The sequence below is a fragment of the Haemaphysalis longicornis genome, unplaced genomic scaffold (genome assembly GCF_048455015.1).
Source record: "Haemaphysalis longicornis isolate Haplotype H1 unplaced genomic scaffold, Haemaphysalis longicornis Haplotype H1 scaffold_1, whole genome shotgun sequence".
Taxonomy (NCBI): Eukaryota; Metazoa; Arthropoda; class Arachnida; order Ixodida; family Ixodidae; genus Haemaphysalis; species Haemaphysalis longicornis.
In genome coordinates, this window is record NW_027526203.1 from 5,823,030 (window position 1) to 5,845,715 (window position 22,686).

Genomic DNA, 22,686 nt, shown 5'->3' on the forward strand with positions numbered 1-22,686 from the left:
AACAATGAAGTCACGGAAATCAAAAGTGTCCATAAACTCTTGTTCAGCGTACTTGCCAGTCACAAAGGGTTCGATGTCATGGTCGGTGTTCCGTAGTTGTCCGGACACGTAGTCAATGCCGTTTGGCTTATGGCGCGAATTTCTTCATCGGTTGTGTCCGCTTTGAAAATGGCAGCCTTCGCTTGGGAGATCAGACTCGTTATAGTAGAGCGTTGGACATTTCGTGTTCGATATAGCTGATCTCTAGTAGGCTTCGTTTGTGATTCGGTCATGATGAGAGCGGTTTCAGTTCTTCTGAGGCATTGGTCGCAACCGTTGAGGTACATACCATCGTTCGTTGATCCCGCGGGATTCCGGCACCACTTTGTCACGACTACAACGCCTTCGGTAAGGGGACAAGAACTGTATTTACATTTGAATACACACAGAAAATGCCCGATCGCCGCCATCGTTCCTCGTCGTCCTCTTCCACTCACACGTGCGATCACTTCTTCGTCTTCGGGGGAAAAAAGTTCCAACACAAGTCATTTACAAGTCGTAATGCTTTCGCATTCAGGTCACGTAAGCCCACTTTGGTGCCCCGCAGAACTTTTTTCTATACCTGTACAGGCGGCTAAAACGATCAAATGATAATCTCGTGCTCGTCCTATAGCAGACCAAGTCAGTTTAGTATGGCAGTCATGATAAAAAATTCGGTCAGTAATTATATAAACAACAGTTATAATAATAATAAGCAGTTAAAGAGTGGAATAAGTTTATTGGAGTGCAGTAAACAGGTATCACACAAGTACAAACTTCACAAGCAAGGATCCTAAAGTGGATGATTGTACCGGGTACATTCTAATAATAATTAGTTAATTAAAAGTAATAGCATAATTAGAGCACACATTATAAGTAAACGAACTGTTCCCGAAATCCCGCCGGCATGGCATTCTGCCGGCATCGGAAGTCGGATCTAATTTTATGGGGGCTAAAACACTGGATTTATCGCGTTAACATAGCTTCAGCTAGAACAAACAAAAACAGCGCGTTGTCCTCACGGCTCCTTGACGGGCAAAAAAAAGAGCAAAAAAGTCTACCATGAAGGGAAACCGAGAAAACGTGCTGTTGATACGGGGAAAGCGTTTACAACAGTTATGGCAGACAAGGGTAAGTACATTCTGCGCCAGAGATTAGGCCTATATGTACAGTGGGCTTATGAATACAGCACTGCTGCACGAACCAAGGCATGTAAAGGTAACCTATGTTTCCGAACGGAAGATTCTGGGGTATAACACAAGCGACGGGAAACTAATGTTGCCGATTCCCTTCAAATATGCCAAATACACTTTTAGTTCCATATGCACCTTGTTGTGTATAATGCCAGGTGGGAGAAGTTTCGTTCAACTAAATTTTTCCTTTGGTTGCGTGAGGTGCATTCAAGTAAGTTTGCGTCATGCGGCGCCTACACTAGCACACGCACTTGCAGGAGTATACCGGTTGGAACCAGTATAACTGGTAGCAGGCGCGCACGATTGGCAAACAGATTTGGTTCCCGTGTTTGTTTTCGGTATAGGGTCAGTGGCCCGAGGCGCATAAACACTGGAGCGCGTGTTCACTGGTCTTATCGGTGAGAGCGGGGTCGACTTTTCTTTCGCGGGATCCCAGCAACCGCGTGACAGCTGACGAGGAATAGGCGAAACCTCATCAGCATCTTTACCGTCAGCGGAATGGGAGCGCGTTTGGCAATTCAACCCCGCAGCTTCGACCCACTCGCCACCCCCCGTGCCCCACGTTCTGTTGACAACGCGGTTCACCCCTTCTTCAGCCGGTCAACTGGAGCCTCATCCATAGTGCAAGCGAACGTTCCGATTGACACTGGCTTCCCCCAGTGCTGCTTCATTGACCAAAGAGTTCAATAGCTTTGGAGCCCTGAAATCTCTAAAATGAGGGCTGTTACCTTTTCCGTCGCCTTTGCAGTGTCTGTGACGCTCGTAGTATCTTCGAGCCCACTTGACATTTGCGGTAAGTATTATTTGTTTGATTCGGATCAAGTCAGTAGGTGAATCTTGTATTTTATCGTACTCGCTCTAAAAGGCGCATTATATGGACAACGAAACCCTATTACAGTCGGCAAAGGCTAGGCGAAGTGAACTAACAAATGCTCATGCGAGCATTCCATTTCACTCAAAATTAGGGCATACATAGTGAGGAAACCTGTGAATTCGAGCACACCCGAACTGAGCGCAAAGCAATACAAGGACTTTGTTTTGCTTTTGCTTTGTTGTTCAACTAGCCTTAATGCCTCGAATAGCTTACAACGTTTTTTTTTTGTCAAGATGATGGACTGTGGGCTTAAAAGTTTTAGGCCTTAGTTTTAAACGTTTTAAGAAACTAGAAATGTCATTGTAGTTTTTTTCTGTTTACACCCCTACAATTAACTGCTTGCCCTTGAGCGCAAGGGCACTTTTTTTTACATGAAAGTCGGTTTCATTGGAAGTTTACGCTGAAAATGCATGTCGTTTCGGGCGTTTATTTCTCATCAAGGCTTATTAATTTTTGCAGAATTTAGAGGTTGTACCTCGACATAACTGTAAGCGCACGAGAGTCGCCTAGGATGGATAAATACTTTGGTCTATAAGTATGAAAAAGTAAAATTATTTGTATTGTATGTACACAATAATTACAGCCTATAAAGTGCATGCTGAGGGGTAGAGGAGTAACAAACATGTTACCGCCTTGAGCTGACAAATTATATGGTGTACCAAAATTCAAGCCGTAGGAAAAACTTCCAAGGTCATCATGCTGTTCTCTTAAGCATGAAGAATTTCACAGAACGTCCGAATAACTAATCTTAACTTCCGACAAAGAACAAGAAACGAAGCCACAGGGTTTCTAGTTATATAGTTGAGACGCACCAGACAGACTGACTGCGTCGGACTAAGTCTCGGAAAGGTTCTGTGGCCTCTTGGGTCATGTGCATGTAAATGAACATACTTTTTGCAACGTATTACCGGTTACAAAGTGAGTCCCAGTTATGACGGAGCCACTTTGCTCGACAGGTAAGACGCTAGGATTTGTCTGATGTGGATGGTCACCAACGACGAATTTTAATGCGGAAGCATTATTTGCCGAATGAGTCGAGAAAGAAATGTGGTATCTTTGCCAACCATGTCCAGCGGATAGTACCAGAAATTGCCCACAGCGCAGATATTATAACCCGCAAGAAAAGCTTTTCGTGGAACCAGTGTTGTGAAGGTTGCTTGCCAGCTTGCCGTAACTAATGTGCGCTGTGTCTTCTCACGAAAAGTGTTTCTACCTCGAATGTACCACCAGTTTCTGTGCAAATACGTCCATAAGACCGAAGCATAAGGTGTGAAGAATGCAGTGAGGGCAGCCAAACGACGAAGAAATAAACTGGGAGAGACGCAAACACGATGCAGAATAAAGAAGCCGTTGATGAGTTTGCGCAGGAGAAGCCTTAGGCTAAAGCTTCCGCATTCAAACACGTCAGCCAACTTATGTGCCCTGAGGAATTTTTTTAGACTCATGACGCGGGTAAATTATTTTACCTTAAAATGTGCAAAATCGCAACCCAAGACAACTCGAACCGACACCGGTTCGATGAATCGGGGTAAATGCTTTCTAAACGAAGCTACTGCTTGTGCAGGCGCATACTGGTGCGGCTTTGCCGCTGTTGCGGTAAGTTCTTCACAACTCTGTGGTAGCGTAATGGTTGCATATTGCATTTCGGGCATAAGGTTTGTACGCTTGCAGGTCAGAATTTGAGCTCCCGAAATGTCGTCATCAAGCTCGTAACAGTCATCAAATTTCCTGGTTAGCGTTTTGCTAAATGGAAGCTAGCTGTGACTTGCGCTGAGTGGGAAAGTCGTATTTACTAAAATATAAATAGGCACAAAGTAAGGTCAACTTCTTGACTTTAGAGTCACCTTATTATTAGGAATTGCACTTCGAAATAAATCGGCGAGAATAGGCAGAGTGCCTGCGTCCCGATGTCGAGAATCTTATTATGGGCTGCGTCTATACAAGCCCTATATTTCAGGTGTCCTCTCGCTTTGGACAGCTACAGCTAAAAAAAGTACTTATCCTACATTAGAAATTATGACAAATTACCTTTTCTTTCGCACAACCTATGCTCAATAAATGCTAAGCAGACAATTAGACAGATGTTCAATGTCGCGCGTGTCTTTTCAGCCGTCATTAAAACTCGCAGTCTACGAAAGCTTCATAACATGTAATTTTTTTATTGTGTCCGCATAGTGTGTGCTTCTTTATCGCACAAACTTTTATCGCACAATTTATCGCACAAACCTTTTATCGCACAATTTATCGCACAAACTTTATTTTTGTTTGTACAGACAAGAGTGGTACGGCAATTCACTCCCTCCTTACCTGCATTCGCCTGAAAACGTCTCCGGAAGTAAGAAATATCTTTCTATTTCTCCTGTGCTTTGAAATCATTCTGTGTCTTCCTTTTGACGTCTCTGTCAGACATAGGTGTCCTCTAGATTCGGAGTGGCTTTTGCATTCGTAATGTTTCCAGGAACCACAACCTGTAATAGCTGCAAGCAGGAACCGTATCGAACTTAAAAATACAATGCCGGCGTATCATCCAAGTGCTGTTTGACATATCAGGGAGCAGAAGTTGTCCCGCCTAGCGTGCTGTTGCTCCTGGAATACTTGTGTGGGCACATTTCGGGGGGGGGGGGGGGGGTAACAAAGTGCACCGAATTACAGAGGACGTAGAAGAGGGTCATAATTAAAGTGGTATTTGTCCCAAACAAACAAATCTTGTGAATTTAGGATTTTCTAGTCTATTCGATTGAGTTTGTTCGTGTTTACTAATGCAAAAAGGAGGTAGAACATTCAGTAATTCTCGCAATCAGCGAGGGTAGGTAGACAATGTAAATCCAGATGGGACACAGCAGGAAGGAAATCGCCTACTGACAGATAATGCAAGCATATGCAACTTAATTTTTAACACGAAGGTATTGAAGTTGGGAAACGATTAAAAATAAGACAACTTTCACTATCGCCAAAATCAGAGTCTTGTTCCCCAATTATCTAAACAGTCACTCAGTTCGACCTACGGCCGTGATTTCAGCTATCGACTTCGCAGTTTGGTTGATGCCTCTTTGAATCCAATAAATAACATTGTACCGACAAGCTTCCATGAAAGTTTCTACGATATACACAGAAGCTGCCCCCTGATTGAAAGGTTCAAATTCCGCTGGCTTGTGCAATAGAGAGCAGTATGAGATAAAAATCACTCCCGAAATCGAAAACGGGTACATCTAAGTAAGACTGGCCCGGGTTTCTAGCCCGAGTAAGTAAGCCCGGGTTTCTGGTCTCGCGTGTTTTGAAAATATGATTACAAATAAAACTACTTGACAACCGAAATTTATTTTTCACAGAAATTACAATAGCGTACACACTCATTTCATTTGATGTTTGCGATATATACTGGTAAAACCAAAACCAAATTCCTAGCCACCGTTGTTGCCGTTTCAAGAATGTATAGTGCGCACTATTTCGTCGTCGTTAGGTAATCTCCGCCCATTGTTTCCAACGGCGGAGAGTGCATTTTTCAAAGTTCCAAGCAAGTCCATCGTGACTGGTGGACGGCAGGCGCGGCTGCTGATTCACGTTGTTTCGTATCTCTGATCATGCCCGATGGGATTGACTCTCCATATATCTCCCATTTCGATTCGAAATAAGCAACCGAGACATTTGCGCAGATATTAAAGATGCCCCCCAGACTGTCTTAACCGCTCGTACAGAAAATGTGCAAAATAACGTTCGGGAAATACCTCCTATTTGGCCCGATAGTATAAGCTGTGACTTGCGTAGATTTTATGTCACCTTAGCTAACAGAAAGGTAGCAGGATAGAGAGTTGGGCCAGTTGGTAAAGCGACATGGTTGGTTGGAAACAGCGCGTTAAAACAGGACCACGAAGAAAAGAACGGGACAGGACGAGCGCTCGTCCAGTCCGGTTCTTTTCTTAGTGGTCCTGTTTTAACGCGCTGTTTCCAACCAACCATGAAGGGTTGAGATAAATAAATAAAACAGGAAAATAACCGTCTTTTTATCACTTTTCGCGCAAGCCTGCCCTGAAACTGATCTGCGTGCAACTGATTTCAAGGGTAGGTTTTTTTGCTAAAAAGGGTGAATTTTCGCCAGATCAATTCAACTCTACTAGAAAGCCCACTCACAACGCGGGTTGCTTCAGCAAGACGAAAAAATATGACTCCACAAGTGTGATGGGCATTTACGCGTTGGCGGCCATTATGATGGCTTACTATGATTGTTTATTCCAATTAGTTGAATCGTTGTTTTATGAATTGTTGAGATAGCTGAGGATTCTTTTATTTATTGAAGAGACCATGCGACACTTTTTTTGGACTTTTTTTCTGAAACCTAAATGCTATCAGAACAGACTCAACAAACAAATCCAGTCCTTAGAAAATCAGCTCAAAAAACTACCTCTGCCAAAAATTGCTGAGCCGAAAAATGCCCATCAGATAACTTAGAAATGTTTTACTCTTTCCCGGTCATGGCGTTCTTCGAGCGTTCGAACGACGCCATGAGAGCGTCGTAGCGACTATTGGCCGACTTCATTTCAGTTGTAGCAATGAACGCAATCGTCAGCCACTTAAAACAATGCTACAATAGCAAAGCTGTAACGGAAGGCGGATCTGCTGCGGCGAGCAAATCACGCAGTGCCGCTCCGCGCTGACGATAACTAAAGCTTTCACAGTGCCCCAGACGCGAAGGAAAGAGTGAAAGCGTTTATCGAAAGTGTTGCAGAGTCCCTTTAATTTCTCGGAATTCATGTACTAAAATAATCTGTTTGAAAAACTAGTTCACCAAGCCATGCGTGCTCAATCGTCCCTGCGGGTATATGCTGCCCTTTGGGAATGTTTCACGAGACGCGCACCAGGGCTGCGAATTTAGGCTTCAACTGAATGTGTTGTTGATTGAAATTGTTAATTGATTGAAATTGTTGATTCGTGTCGGTTTATTGATTGAAATGATTTAATTAGCCATTTTTAAAGCTTGGCCAGTTCTTTGTTAATTTGGGCTTGTCTGTCGGTATGCGTACGTGGGTACGGACATCAACTCTGCCATAAATCACGAGCGGAGCGATAGCGGGGCGATAGCGGCGCTGACAGCAGGTGCTTTAAAATGTATTATTTTTTCTCCGCAACAGTTTCGCCGACTGCTTACAAAGTTGGCGGCCAAGAAGCAGTGCCACAGTGACATATGCCTAGTCCGTGCATGGTGTCGCAACGTCGGTTCATTCGTAAGTCGTATATTCATTATTATATCCCGGCAGCCACGGGAGATAACTAGCACCTGAGCACTGTTGCTACAAAGTCACTGCGGGGCCCTTTCGTTGTGGCAGAATTCCGGTGGCCGGCTAGCATGGCCTATAAACGAGGTGGGAGGTCGTAGAATAGTGAAGTTATTGCGAACGGTGCCTACAAATAAATAAAAAAATCCACACCCCATACATAGACTTTAAACAGACGAATTGAAGGCACATATTGTGTTCCACTGCTAATGAATAGTACCCCATTACGGGGTTGAGTTACAAGCGGTGCTTGAAGCGTCATTTCAATTCATGTACTGTCATTTAATCACTTGATCGACCGGGTGTATGATTTTTGTTGTTGAATGATCGGTTATGTCATTTTATTATTAGCAAAGTAGTCTTGTGAGCGTAGAAAAACTGCGTTATCGTCTGTTTTAGAGCTCTGGGATATATGAAGTCATAGCTCCGGTAGTATATATATATGTTGGTGGATTTTGTTTGCAGACACTTAAAAAAGTCTATATGTACCAGAGTTCGTTTTATTAGGCATGTACGCGTATAGATGAAAGGGTTCAGCTGCCATTTTATGACGTCGAAAATCGTGTAATTGATTTGAGTGATTGGGGGATTTAAAACACCGACGCTACAGAAGTGATGAGGCACCCCGTAATGGAGGCCTCCGGATTAATTTTGTCCTCCTATGTATCTTTACGTGCCCGAAATATTAAATCTCGCCTCCGTTTGAAAAGCAGCCTCCACGGTCGAAAATCAAACCCACGTTCTTTGCATCACCAGCACAACGACTAGCCACCGCGGCGGCTTCTAATACATAAACGGGTGACAGTCGTTATGGCGGAATGTGAAATCCGTCAGTCAAGGTATTTTTTTTATTTTAAATCCAAGCATCCAACTTCAATGTATTTAATTTACCTGTTATACCTTGGTGGAATGGGAAGGGTCTCTGTGCACGAGGTCGTTTAATAAAGTCAAGGTCACTGAGCGAAAGAATGCCGCGCGAGCATGAAAGAACACGGCTCAGGGTCGGCAAGCATGCTAGGCACGGGGGCTACTGTATGTGCCAGAGGAGAGCGCGGTAGCTGCGCATGATGCACAGCGGATGACACAACGGGGACGAGGTTAGCCTGATTAGAACTGGGTTCAGGTTTATGTTGTGTTATCTCCAATGTTTTTGCAGTGTACCTTCTCCATTGACTATATCGTCTCGCAATATTTAGTTTCGAAAAATGGGCGGACAAGTTTTTCGACTGACATCGATGTTCAGTTTCGCGCTCGTCGAGTAGAACAACAGCGCAAATGAAGTCAAGCTGATTGTGCATCCATTAATTCCCAATGGCCAGCTTTTATAATTAACATTATTAATGAATTAACTCATTAACAAAAAGGAACGAGAACAAGGCAACCAACACTAACCAAGGGCGCTCCCACTTCTGGATGGCTACCCTAGCATTCAGCTTGGACAAACGACTTTCAGATTTTTTTTCTCCCGCGTTTACTGCCGCCTGAGAGTACGTACACTTGTAAACAGCGCTGCATATTTCATTAAGTGTGGTAATATTAAAACAAATATTTTCTGTTCAATACGATAGTTGAAGCCAATATCTTTAAAATGCTCATAATCGATTCGTTTCAAAAAGTTTGCATTGGCGGGGAGCGCCAACTGACACGGGGACAAGAGAAGAAAACAAAAACATAAACATAAACGAGACGAAGTGCTCTGTTTAGTTTATGTTTTTGTTTTCTTCTCTTGTCCCCATGTCAGTTTGCGCTCACCGCCAATGCATTGTATTACCAACTCCCCCAAGCTTCCGCTCTCGAAAAGTTTATTTTTCGAATGCTCCTAGCGACAATCCTCCTAGTACAGATAATAGGAATGGTTACGATATTGAACAAAGAAACCTTTTACTGAGGTAAATCTTGTTTTAATCAAATAAATATTTTTTATCACCATCAGAGCAGTTTGCGTGATTCTGCCCTGCACCTCCACTGCACTGCACGCAAACTCTGCTGTCAATGCACCCTTACAGGGTGTTACGACGATAAATTGGCGTCTTGGTTTAAGATCTTCCTTGGGGGAAGAACTATGTTCGCACATGGGAGATCTAGAGGCCATCTTTGACGCGATGATTACCTTAATATTGCCACGCCACCTGGAGTATCCAGAACACGTGAACCCCCTCAAACATCATTGCGTGTTTTTGTTATCAATACTCCAGAAGCACCACGCTTCCATCGGTGTTATGACGTCAAAGGAGGGACACTAGCTCTCCCGTACGCGAAGAGAGAGAGAGGGAAAGAGAGAGAGAGAGAGAGAGAGATAGAGAGAGAGAGAGAGAGAGAGAGAGAGAGAGAGAGAGAGAGAGAGAGAGAGAGAGAGAGAGAGAGAGAGAGAGAGAGAGAGAGAGAGAGAGAGAGAGAGAGAGAGAGAGAGAGAGAGAGAGAGAGGCTTTAATCAGAGTAAAAGTGAGCATATTTGTGGTTGGGGTCTTCAGTCCAAGACTGCGCTGGTACGGCCGGCCGTTTTTTGCCTTTTCCGCTAGCAAAAGCTGCGTTTCAGGACAGGAGATGGCCAGCGTATACTCTCCAACTTCTCGCTTGAGTGGTCGGGATGGGAGGAGATTAGAGTTTAGCTGACATTCCCAGACAATAGGGCATAGTGTGCGTGTGCCTGGGGCTTGGCAGTGTATACATAAGGGATCATAACGAGTAGGATTGATGGTGGAGAGTCCTGTTGGGTGTGTGTGGGTATATTAGTCTGAAGAGGAAAGTGTATGACAGCTGCATCTTCCCGGTACTCACCAACGGGGCAGAAACTTGGGGGCTCACTAGACGGGTTCAACTTAAATTGAGGATGGCTCAGCTAGCAATGGAACGGAAGATGATAGGTGTAACGTTACGGGAAAAGAGGAGAGCGGTGTGGGTCAAGGCACAAACACGTGTTAAGGACACATTAGTAAAAAATTAAGAGAGAAGAAATGGGCGTGGGCAGGGCATGTAATGCCAAGGCAAGATAACCGTTTGGTCATTAAGGGTAACAGAGTGGATCCTAGAGAAGGCAAGCGTGGCAGGGGGCGGCAGAAAGTTAGATGGACAGATGAGATCAAGGAGTATTGGCGGGTATAAATTGGTCGCAGTTAGCACAGGACCGGGATAATTGGAGATTCATAGGAGAGGCCTTTGCCTCGCAGTGGGCGTACACAGGCTGATGATGATGATGATGATCTCAGGATGACTTTCTGGTTTTTCGTGGTCTGATAGGTGCCTGGTGAATACAGCTGTCTCGCTAGTCGGCAAGTAGAGTTATGTCAGCGTATGGGAGAAGTGGTTGCCTGGTCTCCAGTCCATCTCCTGGGCGGTGCCCAGGGATCGAGTTCTCGGTCCAGGACGTGTGCCGTCCGGGTTACCGGCGAAAAAGAGAGTGGGCAGGTCCATGTGATATGACTTGCTTCGGGGGGGGGGGGGGGGGGGGGAGGGCGGGGAGGGGGGTCGTTGGAGGAGATGGCGCGTCGCAGCCTGGGTATCCTGGAACGGGGATTCCCTCGAGCAGGTGAGTGTCCAGATATAAGCACTTACGCTCTCCAATAAACGTTTAACATCTCTCTCTCTTCCCCAGGTAGGATTTCAAGACGGGCGAAGAGTGAGAGATTAAACGTTTATTGATGAGCGTAAGTGCTGATATCTGGACACTCACCCTGCTCGAGGGGAATCCCCAATCCAGGATACCCAGGCTGCGACTTTCCGTCCAGGCTCTCTTTAACAAGTCCTGCTGATGCGCAAAGTCCGGATCGGCCAGGACGGGCCACCCATTGGTTATGAGAGGGGGGCAATGACCTTTGTTTGTTTTCAAAATAAGTGGGATAATCCGCAAGTGTTATTGGGTTTAAACAAAATAGTTCACGAAATTCGACCTTTGTGTAAAATTTTAGCTCGGGCGGAAAAGCGGTTTGCTCGGGGAAAATTTTTTTAAATACGCTCCTTTATCGTCTAGCCCGCTGTATTAAGTCTCCAAGCTGATAGTGGGTGTAGCATCCTGTATGTCAAGTGCGTTCTTTTGTAACAAGATTCACAGTAAAACACACTTCAGAGTAAAACATACTGGCCTCGCCATCGCCGTAACTGAACGAAGGAATGCGTGCGAGAAGGAAAGCGGAGGCAGGTACAGCGGAAGCTAGATGATGAAAACGGAAGGCGAGGGTGTAGCGAAAGAATGAGGATGACAAGCAAGGGCCTTACGAGACGTCCCTCTACAAAGGCGACTGGGCATGTCGTCCGTTACGCCCTGAGCGCGTCGCTTATACTGCTCAGCTGCTCTTCACAAGAGGAAATCGTATGTCTGAGATCCTGTCAAGTTGCCCTCGCCGACACAGCAATGGGTTATCCAAGCGCATTGCGGAAAAGCAGAGCCGCTGTATATTTACAGCCTAGTTTTAATCGCAGCCCTTAATATCAGCCAAACTTTAAGCCAAATTTTCAAAAAATTTGAAGTGTACAAAAAGGATTCGAAGTTACCGCAACCTCTAAATATAGAGACATCTTATCTTGTAAACACGCGCGAAGTACCCATAAGGCGAAGTTTTCTATAAAGAATTATTGAGAAATTGTCTTGCCGTGTGAATTTTCAAGGCACCGATTACTGTACTCAAGGCTCTCATGCAGTTGAAGGAAGAAAATCAGCCCGAGATACGAAAAAAGTATGCCCAAACCAATCTATTTTTCACACTTCTTGCAAGAATTTCACTGGCTCATAGTTCTGTTCGAAGCCAAAATTCTGTTAAAAGTTTTTCTCCCGATACACATTTTAGCAGATTTATATTGAAGCCATATGCTACAAACACAAGCATTTTAAATAAAAAACGAAGTAGGTTGATAATTGCGGCAGCGATGCTTCAAATATACCTGTCACTAGGAAGAGTTGGGGTCTCAACTTTATTAATGCTATTTCTAGCAATGCCGAAGAATCACGGGAGACGTTTTGACAAACTTTTTAATGCAGAAATCTAGCTCGTCTCAATGCCGTTGTTTTCCTCACTTTCCCTCCTATCGCCCCCATTTTCCTTCCGTTGTTCTTCTTACTGTCCTCGTTCCTTCGTTTAAAGGAGCCATGCAAACAAAATACAAGTTTGTTTTATTCGAAATATTTCGTGTTTTATAGTGCTCCAGAACTTGTTCGGAAGCAAACGATGCTTTATTCACAGAAGAATTCAACAATTTAAGTTAAAATTTTTATTCCCCAGCCAAAGCGCGTGTTTCCATGACGTCTGCAATGACATCACGAGAAAAGATCTTCAAGCTAAATCTAGTGTGCTATAGAGCTTTGTTTACCGTTAGTCAACCTAGATGGCACCACCATACCTCCGGGGTGGCGGGCTGGCTTTGCTTTGTTTTTGACCGTATTTGTACCTGGCTTGTTTTCGTTAAGGTAGAAAATAATCGTTTCGGTAAACATGGTGTTCGCTCGACAAATATGGTCATGTAAGACACCGTTGCTTACACCAATGGGCCAGTGCCATCTGAGACAATCCCAGAGCGCCGCAATGCTGTACAGCTAAAACAAGCATAGTGCGCGAAGTACCAAGAGCAGCTCATCGGTACTTTATGTTTACGTGTACTTTCGTATTTACACTGTTCACCTCAACTCATCGCGGTGGCTCAGTGGCTAAGCCGTTCCGCTGCTGAGCATGAGGACACGGGTTCGATTACCGGCCGCGGCGGCCGCTTTTCTGATGGAGGCGAAAAGCAAAAACGCCCGTGTGTACGAGATTTTGGCCCACATTAAAGATCCCCAGGTGGTAAAAATCGATCCGGAGCCCTCCACTACAGGGCGCCTCATCGCCTGCTAGTTAAACCCTACAATCAATCAATCACGCTGTTTACCTCATCGTTCTTACTGCTATAAAAAGAATTTGCCCTAAATTTAAGCGCAAACAGCTCGCCCGGCAAGCTTATATGCCCTACCTAATTTGCGTTTGCTTTTGGCAACCTGAGCTAATTGCACAGCTAGCACATTTGACGTCATATGTTCTAGTGCGGAAAATGAACTAGTGGGCATGGCCATTCCCCTTTTTCTCTAACTACATAGCTTATTTGTACGAATTTTGTGTTAAAAGTGTAGCAGTATGATTCTAAACAGACAATCTTTCGAATGAACCAAACTTGGGTTTTGTCAGTGTGGCGCCTTTAATGTTAAGCACTGTCCCGCTTCAGCTATGCATCGCCAAATAGCCCCAACTCAAGTCCTTTTAACCTTTCCCATCTCTTATGAGTCTAGTATGGTTGCGTAGTCCATAGTGGTATAACATCATATCATTTATTTACCACGGCATGAAGATTATGTATTTAAACACGCACGACGTTTAAACACTTCATGATTTAGTTCGCGGGCTGCTGGTGTGGATTATTTAGCTGATTACATTGCATTTTCTGCGTTAACAAAGTTCCTTTCCTATTTGATTTTTACAGGAAAAAGCGGCTTTTAGATACATGGAGGTAAGTCCTGATATTTTTAAATTGACAAGTGTTTAGACATTAAGGCATCTGTAGATTTAACATTCAGATATAAAATTGTCAATCTCAACCGCATCAGTCTTTTAACGAACAGATCAGGGGTCTTCGCCTTTTTTTTCTTACAGTGCCCCTCTGAGTATACGTCGCGCGTTATAGAGCATTTGATAATACCCGGTAGTATATTTGCTCCGCATTAATTCCTCAACCATTTAAAAGGCTTCAACTGGCGGCCATGCTGGTTTTACACTCCACAGCGGGACCTCGGGAAGGCAACAAATGAATTAAATGAGCCATTCTTACTGCTGGGCCTACATCCCCCGACATCCTCTTTAAAATCATGACTTCAAACACACACTTCACACACTCACACACGCACGCACGCACGCACACACCCACACCCGCATCCCACCCCCACCCACCCACGCCCACAAACACACATACGCATGTCCGCACACTCACATGCACACTCACACGCAACACACGCACGCGCACCCACATACACGCAAACACGCACGCACTCACCCACACGCGCACGCCCACACAAGCACGCAAACGACCCACCCACACACGCACGCACGCACGCACACACACGTACACAAACACACGAACACGCACGGGCACGCACGCGCACACGCACGCACACACACAAGCACGCACGCGCACGCGCACACACACGCACACCCACGCATGCACACACGCACATACACACACGCACGCACAGGCACGCACGCACGCACACACCCACACACACATACATAGACACGCATGCACACACACCCGTGCCAAGGCACCGCCACACACACGCACACACCCATCCACACACAACCGCACGCACCGAAATCGGCCCCACCCACCCACCCACCCACCCACACACACACACGCACCCACACCCGGACCCACCAACCGACGCACACACACACACGCACCCACACACACACCCGAACAGACAAGCACGCATGCACACATACACGCACGCACTTATCGCACACGCACGCACGCACACACGCACCCGCACACGAACACACACACGCACACACACACCCACACCAGCACCCCAACAATCCCGCCAACCCCACATCCACACACACGCACAAACGCACACACACCCACACCCACACGCCCACGCACGCACTCACACACCCACATACACACACGCACACACACACACTCACGCTCCCACCACCGCACCCACCCGGACACACACGCACGCACTCAAGAAAACACACCAGTACACGCACGCTCGCACATGCACACACACGCGCACACGCACACACCCACACCCCACCCCACGCCCACAAACACACATACGCACGTCCGCACACTCACACGCAACGCACTCACATACACGCACACACGCACGCACGCACACGCACGCTCGGAAACACACCCACCCAACTACACACGCACCCACACCCGCTCCTACCGACCGACCCACCCACACACACACACGCCCGCATGCAAGCACACACAGGCACGAGCGCCCGCACACCCACCCACCCACACACATACACGTATGTACGCAAACACACGCACGCACACGTACACGAGCGCACACACATGCACGCACGCACACATCCACACCCACACGCCCACACCAAGGCACCCACACATGCACGCACGCACTTATCGCACACGCACGCACGAACACACGCACCCGCACACGAACACACACACGCACACACACACCCACACCAGCACCCCAACAATCCCGCCAACCCCACATCCACACACACGCACAAACGCACACACACCCACACCCACACGCCCACGCACGCACTCACACACCCACATACACACACGCACACACACACACTCACGCTCCCACCACCGCACCCACCCGGACACACACGCACGCACTCAAGAAAACACACCAGTACACGCACGCTCGCACATGCACACACACGCGCACACGCACACACCCACACCCCACCCCACGCCCACAAACACACATACGCACGTCCGCACACTCACACGCAACGCACTCACATACACGCACACACGCACGCACGCACACGCACGCTCGGAAACACACCCACCCAACTACACACGCACCCACACCCGCTCCTACCGACCGACCCACCCACACACACACACGCCCGCATGCAAGCACACACAGGCACGAGCGCCCGCACACCCACCCACCCACACACATACACGTATGTACGCAAACACACGCACGCACACGTACACGAGCGCACACACATGCACGCACGCACACATCCACACCCACACGCCCACACCAAGGCACCCACACATGCACGCACACACACATTCACAGACACCCGCGTGCACCGAAATCCGCACCCACCCACACACACGTACGCACACACACGCACGCACCCACACCCGTACCCACCAACCGACGCACGCACACACGCATGCACGCACGCACACCCACGCACGAACACACAAGCACGCACACACACACGCACAAACACATACACATGCACCCCCACACACGCACGCACGCACACCCGCACACACAAACACACACCCGAAACACACGCACGCATGCACGCGTGCTCACCCACACACGCACGCGCCCCACACCCTCTCAAACGGACGCACGCACACATACACATACGCACACACACCCTCACAAGCAGACAAGCGCAGACACACACGCACACCCACCCTCGCACGCATGCTCGCGCACACACGCAAGCACGCACGCACACGCACATTTACGCACACACACCCAAGCACACGCAACACGCACGCACGCCCCAAACTCACTCACACATGCACGCCCACACACAAACGCACGCGCACACACACGCTCACACACACGTGCGCACACACACCCACACCCACGCGCCCACACACGCACGCACACAACCACACACGCACGCATGCACGCATAATACCAAAGAGCCCACCCACACACACGTACGCACACATACGCACACACACCACACACACACGCACACATGCACGAAGACACACATACGAGCGCCCGCACATCACACACATGCACACGCACGCACGCACCCACCTACCCACATACACGCACGCACACACACACACGAACACGCACGCATGCGCACACACACACGCACGCACACACACACACGCACACGCACGAACACACACAAACACACGCACACACGCACGCACGGATGCGCGTACTAATACCCCCCTCACGCCACACGAGCATGCACACACCCACACACACACGTACACACACGCAACGCATACACACCTGCCCCCACCCACCCACCAACACACGCACCCACGCACGCCCGCCCACACACGCACACAAACACACGTACACACACGCACACGCACGCTCCCACGCACGCATGCACACACACGCACGCACACACACACGCACGCACACACCCACACACACAAGCACACAAACACGCACACACCCACACCAGCACCCACCCACCAAGCCACACACACGCGCGCACCCAGACGCACAAACGCACACGCACGCACCCACGCGATCACACACGCGCACATGCACGCACACACACGCCCGCCCGCCTGCCAGCCCTCACACACCCACACCCACACGCATACGCACACATACTCGCACGCTCCCACACCCGTACCTGCCCACACAATCACACGCACGCACGCGCCGCAGCCTCACACCCACACACGCACGCACAGACCCACCCCCACACACATGCACACACGGATGCGTCCATACCCACTCTCCCCAAACATACACACACGCACGCACGCACGCACACACGCACACGCATGCACACACACACAAACGCGCACCGACGCACCCACGCCCGCCGCCACCCACGCACCCACACCGCACTTGCGCGCGCACACACATGCACAGGCATGCACACACGAACACATACATGCACGTACGCACAGACACGCGGACACACGCACGCACGTACACACCCACCTACACACTCACGCACCCACATCCCCACGCCCTCACACGCACACACAAAATCACACTCATACGCATACACACTCGAACGCACGCGCCCACACTCGTACCCACCCAAACACACACGCACACACGCACAACACCCACGCACCAACACACGCACGCACACACCCAGCCGCACACACCCGCGCGCACCCACAGCCGCACTCACCACCACCCACCCCCACACACGCACGCACGCACAAAAACACACACGCATGCACATACACCCACACCCACATGCCCGCACATGCACGCACACCTCACACACGCGCGCATCAATACCCGCTCCCACCCACACACACATACACGCACGCACACACGCACGCAGCCACACACATACACGCACACAGGCCCACCCACACTCACACCCACGTACCCACACATATGCACACACACACACACACCCGCGCACGCAAATCCGCCCGCACCCCCCACACAGGCACTTCCGCACGCACACACACAAACACATGCACACGCACATGCACAGGCACGCACACAAACTCATGCACACACAGACGCACGCACGCCGACACACGCCCGCACACGCACACACGCACGCACCCCCACCCTCACGCCCACATGCGCACGCACACACCCACACACCCACCCACGCGCACACACGCCCGCAGCCACACGCACACACACGCACACGCACGTACATGTACACACGCACACGCACGCGCACACACACACCCAAACACACACGCACGCACACACACGCACAGGCACGAACGCGCACACGCACGCACACACCCACATACACACACTCACGCACGCACGCAGGCACACGCACACACACGCGCACGCATGCCTGCCACTTCCAGAACCCGCCAAAACAGATCCGCACCCCACATCGCCAGCCCTACGTATAGTCGCGCAAACCTGTCTGTGCTGTTGAATGAGTACACCCACATTATTTCGCTGACACCTCTTCTTGCGAATGTCGCAGTACAAGTATTTCCTGGAACTGAGCAGTGCGGCGAAGACTTGCCAGGCCCGCAGAACTTCGGCGCTGAAGGACGCCAGAAACAGCAGGTTCTGGAACATCATGGTCAGGTTGATCGGCGCCGCCGTCGCCTGAGCAGCACCTGATGATGGGCTTGCCTGTTGGGTGCAAATAAGGCATATAAGCGTACTTGTGGCGTTACTTTCATCCGGAAAATCACATGTTTTTACATGCTTGAGAATTACAAAGAGCACCAAAGTGTACACATATGAATTTCTTTGTGTTGCAGAAGTGCAAAAGCAAAATGTCTTTTTTTGGTACGCAAACGTTGGATAAAAAAATAAACCATATAACCATAAATGGGTAACTGACGTTTTCTGAACGCTTGCTAAGGCCGAAGATTCAAAGCGGGCAACGCTAGCGGAGCTGTTTTCGTAACCAGACAAATGTGAGTGAATTTATAAACGTGACGTATCATTCTTTACACAAATAAAATTCAATTAGGAAATAACTTTGAAGTGTAGTTTGTAAAAATATCCCGAAGAATGAAAAATCCCTGCTCTGGTAATAAAAAAATGCTGAGTAGACTGTGTTTGGGGGAAAAGCATAAGTGCAACTTCCTTCGTTTCGTGTGTTTTTCCTACACAAAACTTACCCTTCCGCTTATGCCTCGTCCTTATTTGTTTTGTGTTAACCAAATCCTTATGTTTCGAACAAAATTAGAAATTCTTCCAGAAGGAATGACTGGACGGTCTGTTGCCAGGACTTGCATGTGCGGACCCGTTTTTGGTGTTTTGCTCAGGTATCTTGGTTGCTTATGACGCCTCCGTTAAGAGGCACTCCTCTCTGAATGGCATGATTCGTTTTACGCCCTTCGCTAAACGACCAGGCACGAGGAATGCGCCGCCCACGCGCGACATGCGACGTCAGCCTTCTACTCCTAGGCTCCGGAACTCGCGCGACGGCGCTCCGTCGCTGACGCTGCGAACCCTGACTACGGAAGAGTCTTCAGGGTCGTTCCCTCATAGCGACAAACTTACACGACTGGTTTAAAATTCTTTTTGCTACGCTTCGCATCAAAAATAACAGACGCTATGGCTGGGCCAACAACGGCATATCGTTCGAAATTCCGACTTATCAAGCATCGTCCAATACACTGCCCCTACCCTGAGTATTCACTACGCCATAGGGGGACGGTGCCAAAGGTAGCTCAAGAGGGTTCAACGCTGATCGACCACTCTCGACGTGTCGTAGACACTCGAGTCACGGCCCGGGGGTTAAAAAGAAGGTCCCCTTCACCCCGAGTAGTACGAGTGGCACTGGCTACCACCCCCAAGTGCAGGAACCGAGAAAGTGGTGAGGAAACAGCCCCGCCGGTAGCGTAGTGGTTATCGCACCAGACCGGTATTCTTGAGGTCGTGGGTTCGGATCCCACCCAGCGGGCATTTTTTAACCACTTTCTTTCTGACTCAAAAAATTATTCATATCTTTCTATGACCTAACGCATTCCCCCTTTGCTTTCCGAGGTTTTCTTGAATGCGAACCCTTATTCTGTCTTAATTCCCTGAGCCCCTCATTTCCCATTTCTGATTCGCTATATACATAGCGAGGGCCTCTGTCCTAGCAGTCTTGGTGCTAAAGGTAGCTTATGAGGGTTCAACGCTGGTCGACCATTCTCGACATGTCGTAGACACTCGAGTCACGTCCCGGGGGTTAAAAAGAAGTTCCCCTTCATCCCGAGTAGTCCAATTGGCGCTGGCTACCACCCCCAAGTGCAGGAAACAAAAATTACCTTCACATAAATACCCGAGAAAGTGGTGGGCAAAGAGCCCCGCCGGTAGCGTAGTGGTTATCGCACCAGACCGGTATTCTGGAGGTCGTGGGTTCGGATCGAACCCGGTGGGCATTTCTTCAGCCCTTTCTTTCTGGCTCAAAAAAATCAGCATATCTTTTTATGACCTAACGCATTCTCCCCTTTGCTTTCCGATGTTTTCTTGACTGCCAACCCTTATTCTGTCTTAATTCACTGAGCCTCTCATTTCCCATTTCTGATTCGCTTATATATATATATATATATATATATATATATATATATATATATATATATATATATATATATATATATATATATATATATATACATAGTTGAGAAAATGGTTGACTCACGATTAAAAACAACAGTGCTTTAGCGACGTTTCGACTAGAGGACCAGTCTTCATCTGAGTAACTCAGATGTTAAACTCTGAGTAACTCAAATCTGGGTTACTCAGATGAAGACTGGTCCTCCAGCCGAAACGTCAGTAAATCACTGTCTTTGTTTTTAATCATGAGTCAACCATTATCTCAACTATTTCTTCTGGCTCCTCGAGAAGTTTCTTGTATATATATATATATATATATATATATATATATATATAGCGAAAAGTAGGAGGGGCACTCAGAAGTGGCAAACGGATCGGTGGTCCAGCCGGCAGAATTTCTCGCACACTCCTCGAGCTTCACGCCGATGACGATGCCGCTGCGGTGGCTCACCTTGTTGCCCCGTCGTCATCTGTACAATCCGAGTGGTCAATCCCCTTGAGTGGGGTTACGCCAATCACAAGGACAATGCTGACTGTTGTTGTTGCCGCGTACCTTATCCGTTGTTCGTTAGTGCTCGCATGGTGGCGGCGTGCCACTTGCTCGTCTTTCGCACTACAATTATCCCCCACCGCCAAGGGAGCCACCCTGGCGTCCTAAGCGCACGTCACGACGGAAGGGTCTTAGTACGGCTTGAGGTGATGCACGCGTACTGTTTCGCGGCCGCGGCAGCGCAGGTCAGGCGACGGGGTGAGCGGTTCCACAACGTAATTAACGGGGTAGGTTCGTTTGAGTACGCGGTGCGGTCCATGGAACTTGGAAAGGAGCTTGCTAGAAAGTCTAGGGGTAGTGGCTGGTACCCAAAGCCATACGAGAGAGCTGGGAGAAAAAATTACACCATCTTCCCGTAGGGGAACCCTGAGTATTATGCAAAGCAGCCATGGGGTCGATTCAAGTGCCCATTAGTTTTCAGTTCGTCGTTTCCATTAGGTTGAGGTACGTAGCTACCGTTATACTTACAGTTTCGTTTCCATGGTAACTACCACACTTTTCACTTACCGGAACTACGAAATGGGAAATTGCGTTGAGGTCAGGGCTGTTTCGCCTACTACTCAGGGTTCCCCTACGGGAAGATGGTGTAGTTTTATAATTAGATGCGATGGACTATGTCCCTCCCTTGTCGTTGTTGCGCCGTCCACACCCCCACTGCGCATGCTCAGCTTTCTGAACGCCCGGTGGTGTTTTACCCTTTAATGGCTCCTGAAGTGACAGTGTTACCGGTGTCTTCCTGGGCTGGCCCGAGATGAGCCGAACATGCGCAGTGGGGGTGTGGACGGCGCCACAACAAGGGAGGGACATAGCCCCGACCATGAGATGCTGGAGCGACAGTGTTGCCCGTGTGTTCCTGGGCCGGCGGATGGATGGACGACGGACGACGGACGACGGAGCTGAGAGCAAGAGATGCTTTGCACCTAAATGTCACTTTTGGGTTGCCACCATCACGCCGATGTTTTAAATGCAGAGCATTTCAGTAACTCACGATGTCACCCGCGTTGTCCCGTCGTAGTCCGCACCGTCGTTGTCCGCACCCCTCCCCCTACACTATATAAAAGAAAATACTATCCGCCGCCAGGTTTCGATCCCTCGACCCTGCGGGCGGAACGCAATGTACATGGTGCTCTACCCACTGCGCCACAAAGCCGACACAGAACGGGACGCTACGAACGCGCCTTATATCGTTGACTCATTCAAATTACTGCTGACGAGCGCTCTCTCGTCAGCAGTTAACGTAACGCAACATTAACGTAACGCAAATTACTTAATGTCGTGCGCCCCCGGAAATGCTCTGCATTTGATCGTGCCCCTCGCGAGGGGGATGTTTCACTGCGTCTTCCTACTGGCCAGTACACTCGTCG

At 48.6% G+C, this 22,686-nt stretch overlaps 1 protein-coding gene across 1 annotated transcript; it reads left to right on the forward strand.

Annotated features, from left to right (window-relative positions):
- Positions 1-1,763: 1,763 nt before the first annotated feature.
- Positions 1,764-19,276, forward strand: LOC144163064 (uncharacterized). Its single transcript, XM_077693863.1, has 5 exons — positions 1,764-2,004; positions 4,359-4,420; positions 7,212-7,304; positions 13,794-13,820; positions 18,695-19,276. The coding sequence occupies exons 1-5, from the start codon at positions 1,926-1,928 to the stop codon at positions 18,824-18,826; spliced, it is 393 nt and encodes a 130-aa protein (XP_077549989.1). The 5' UTR covers positions 1,764-1,925; the 3' UTR covers positions 18,827-19,276.
- The last annotated feature ends 3,410 nt before the right edge of the window (positions 19,277-22,686 follow it).

Bases quoted from the DNA above. Each gene is read 5' to 3' on its own strand.
- LOC144163064 (XM_077693863.1), top strand. From the start codon at position 1,926: ATGAGGGCTGTTACCTTTTCCGTCGCCTTTGCAGTGTCTGTGACGCTC. The intron at 4,421-7,211 runs GTAAGAAATATC...TCTCCGCAACAG, and splicing joins GCCTGAAAACGTCTCCGGAA to TTTCGCCGACTGCTTACAAA. The intron at 7,305-13,793 runs GTAAGTCGTATA...TGATTTTTACAG, and splicing joins GTCGCAACGTCGGTTCATTC to GAAAAAGCGGCTTTTAGATA.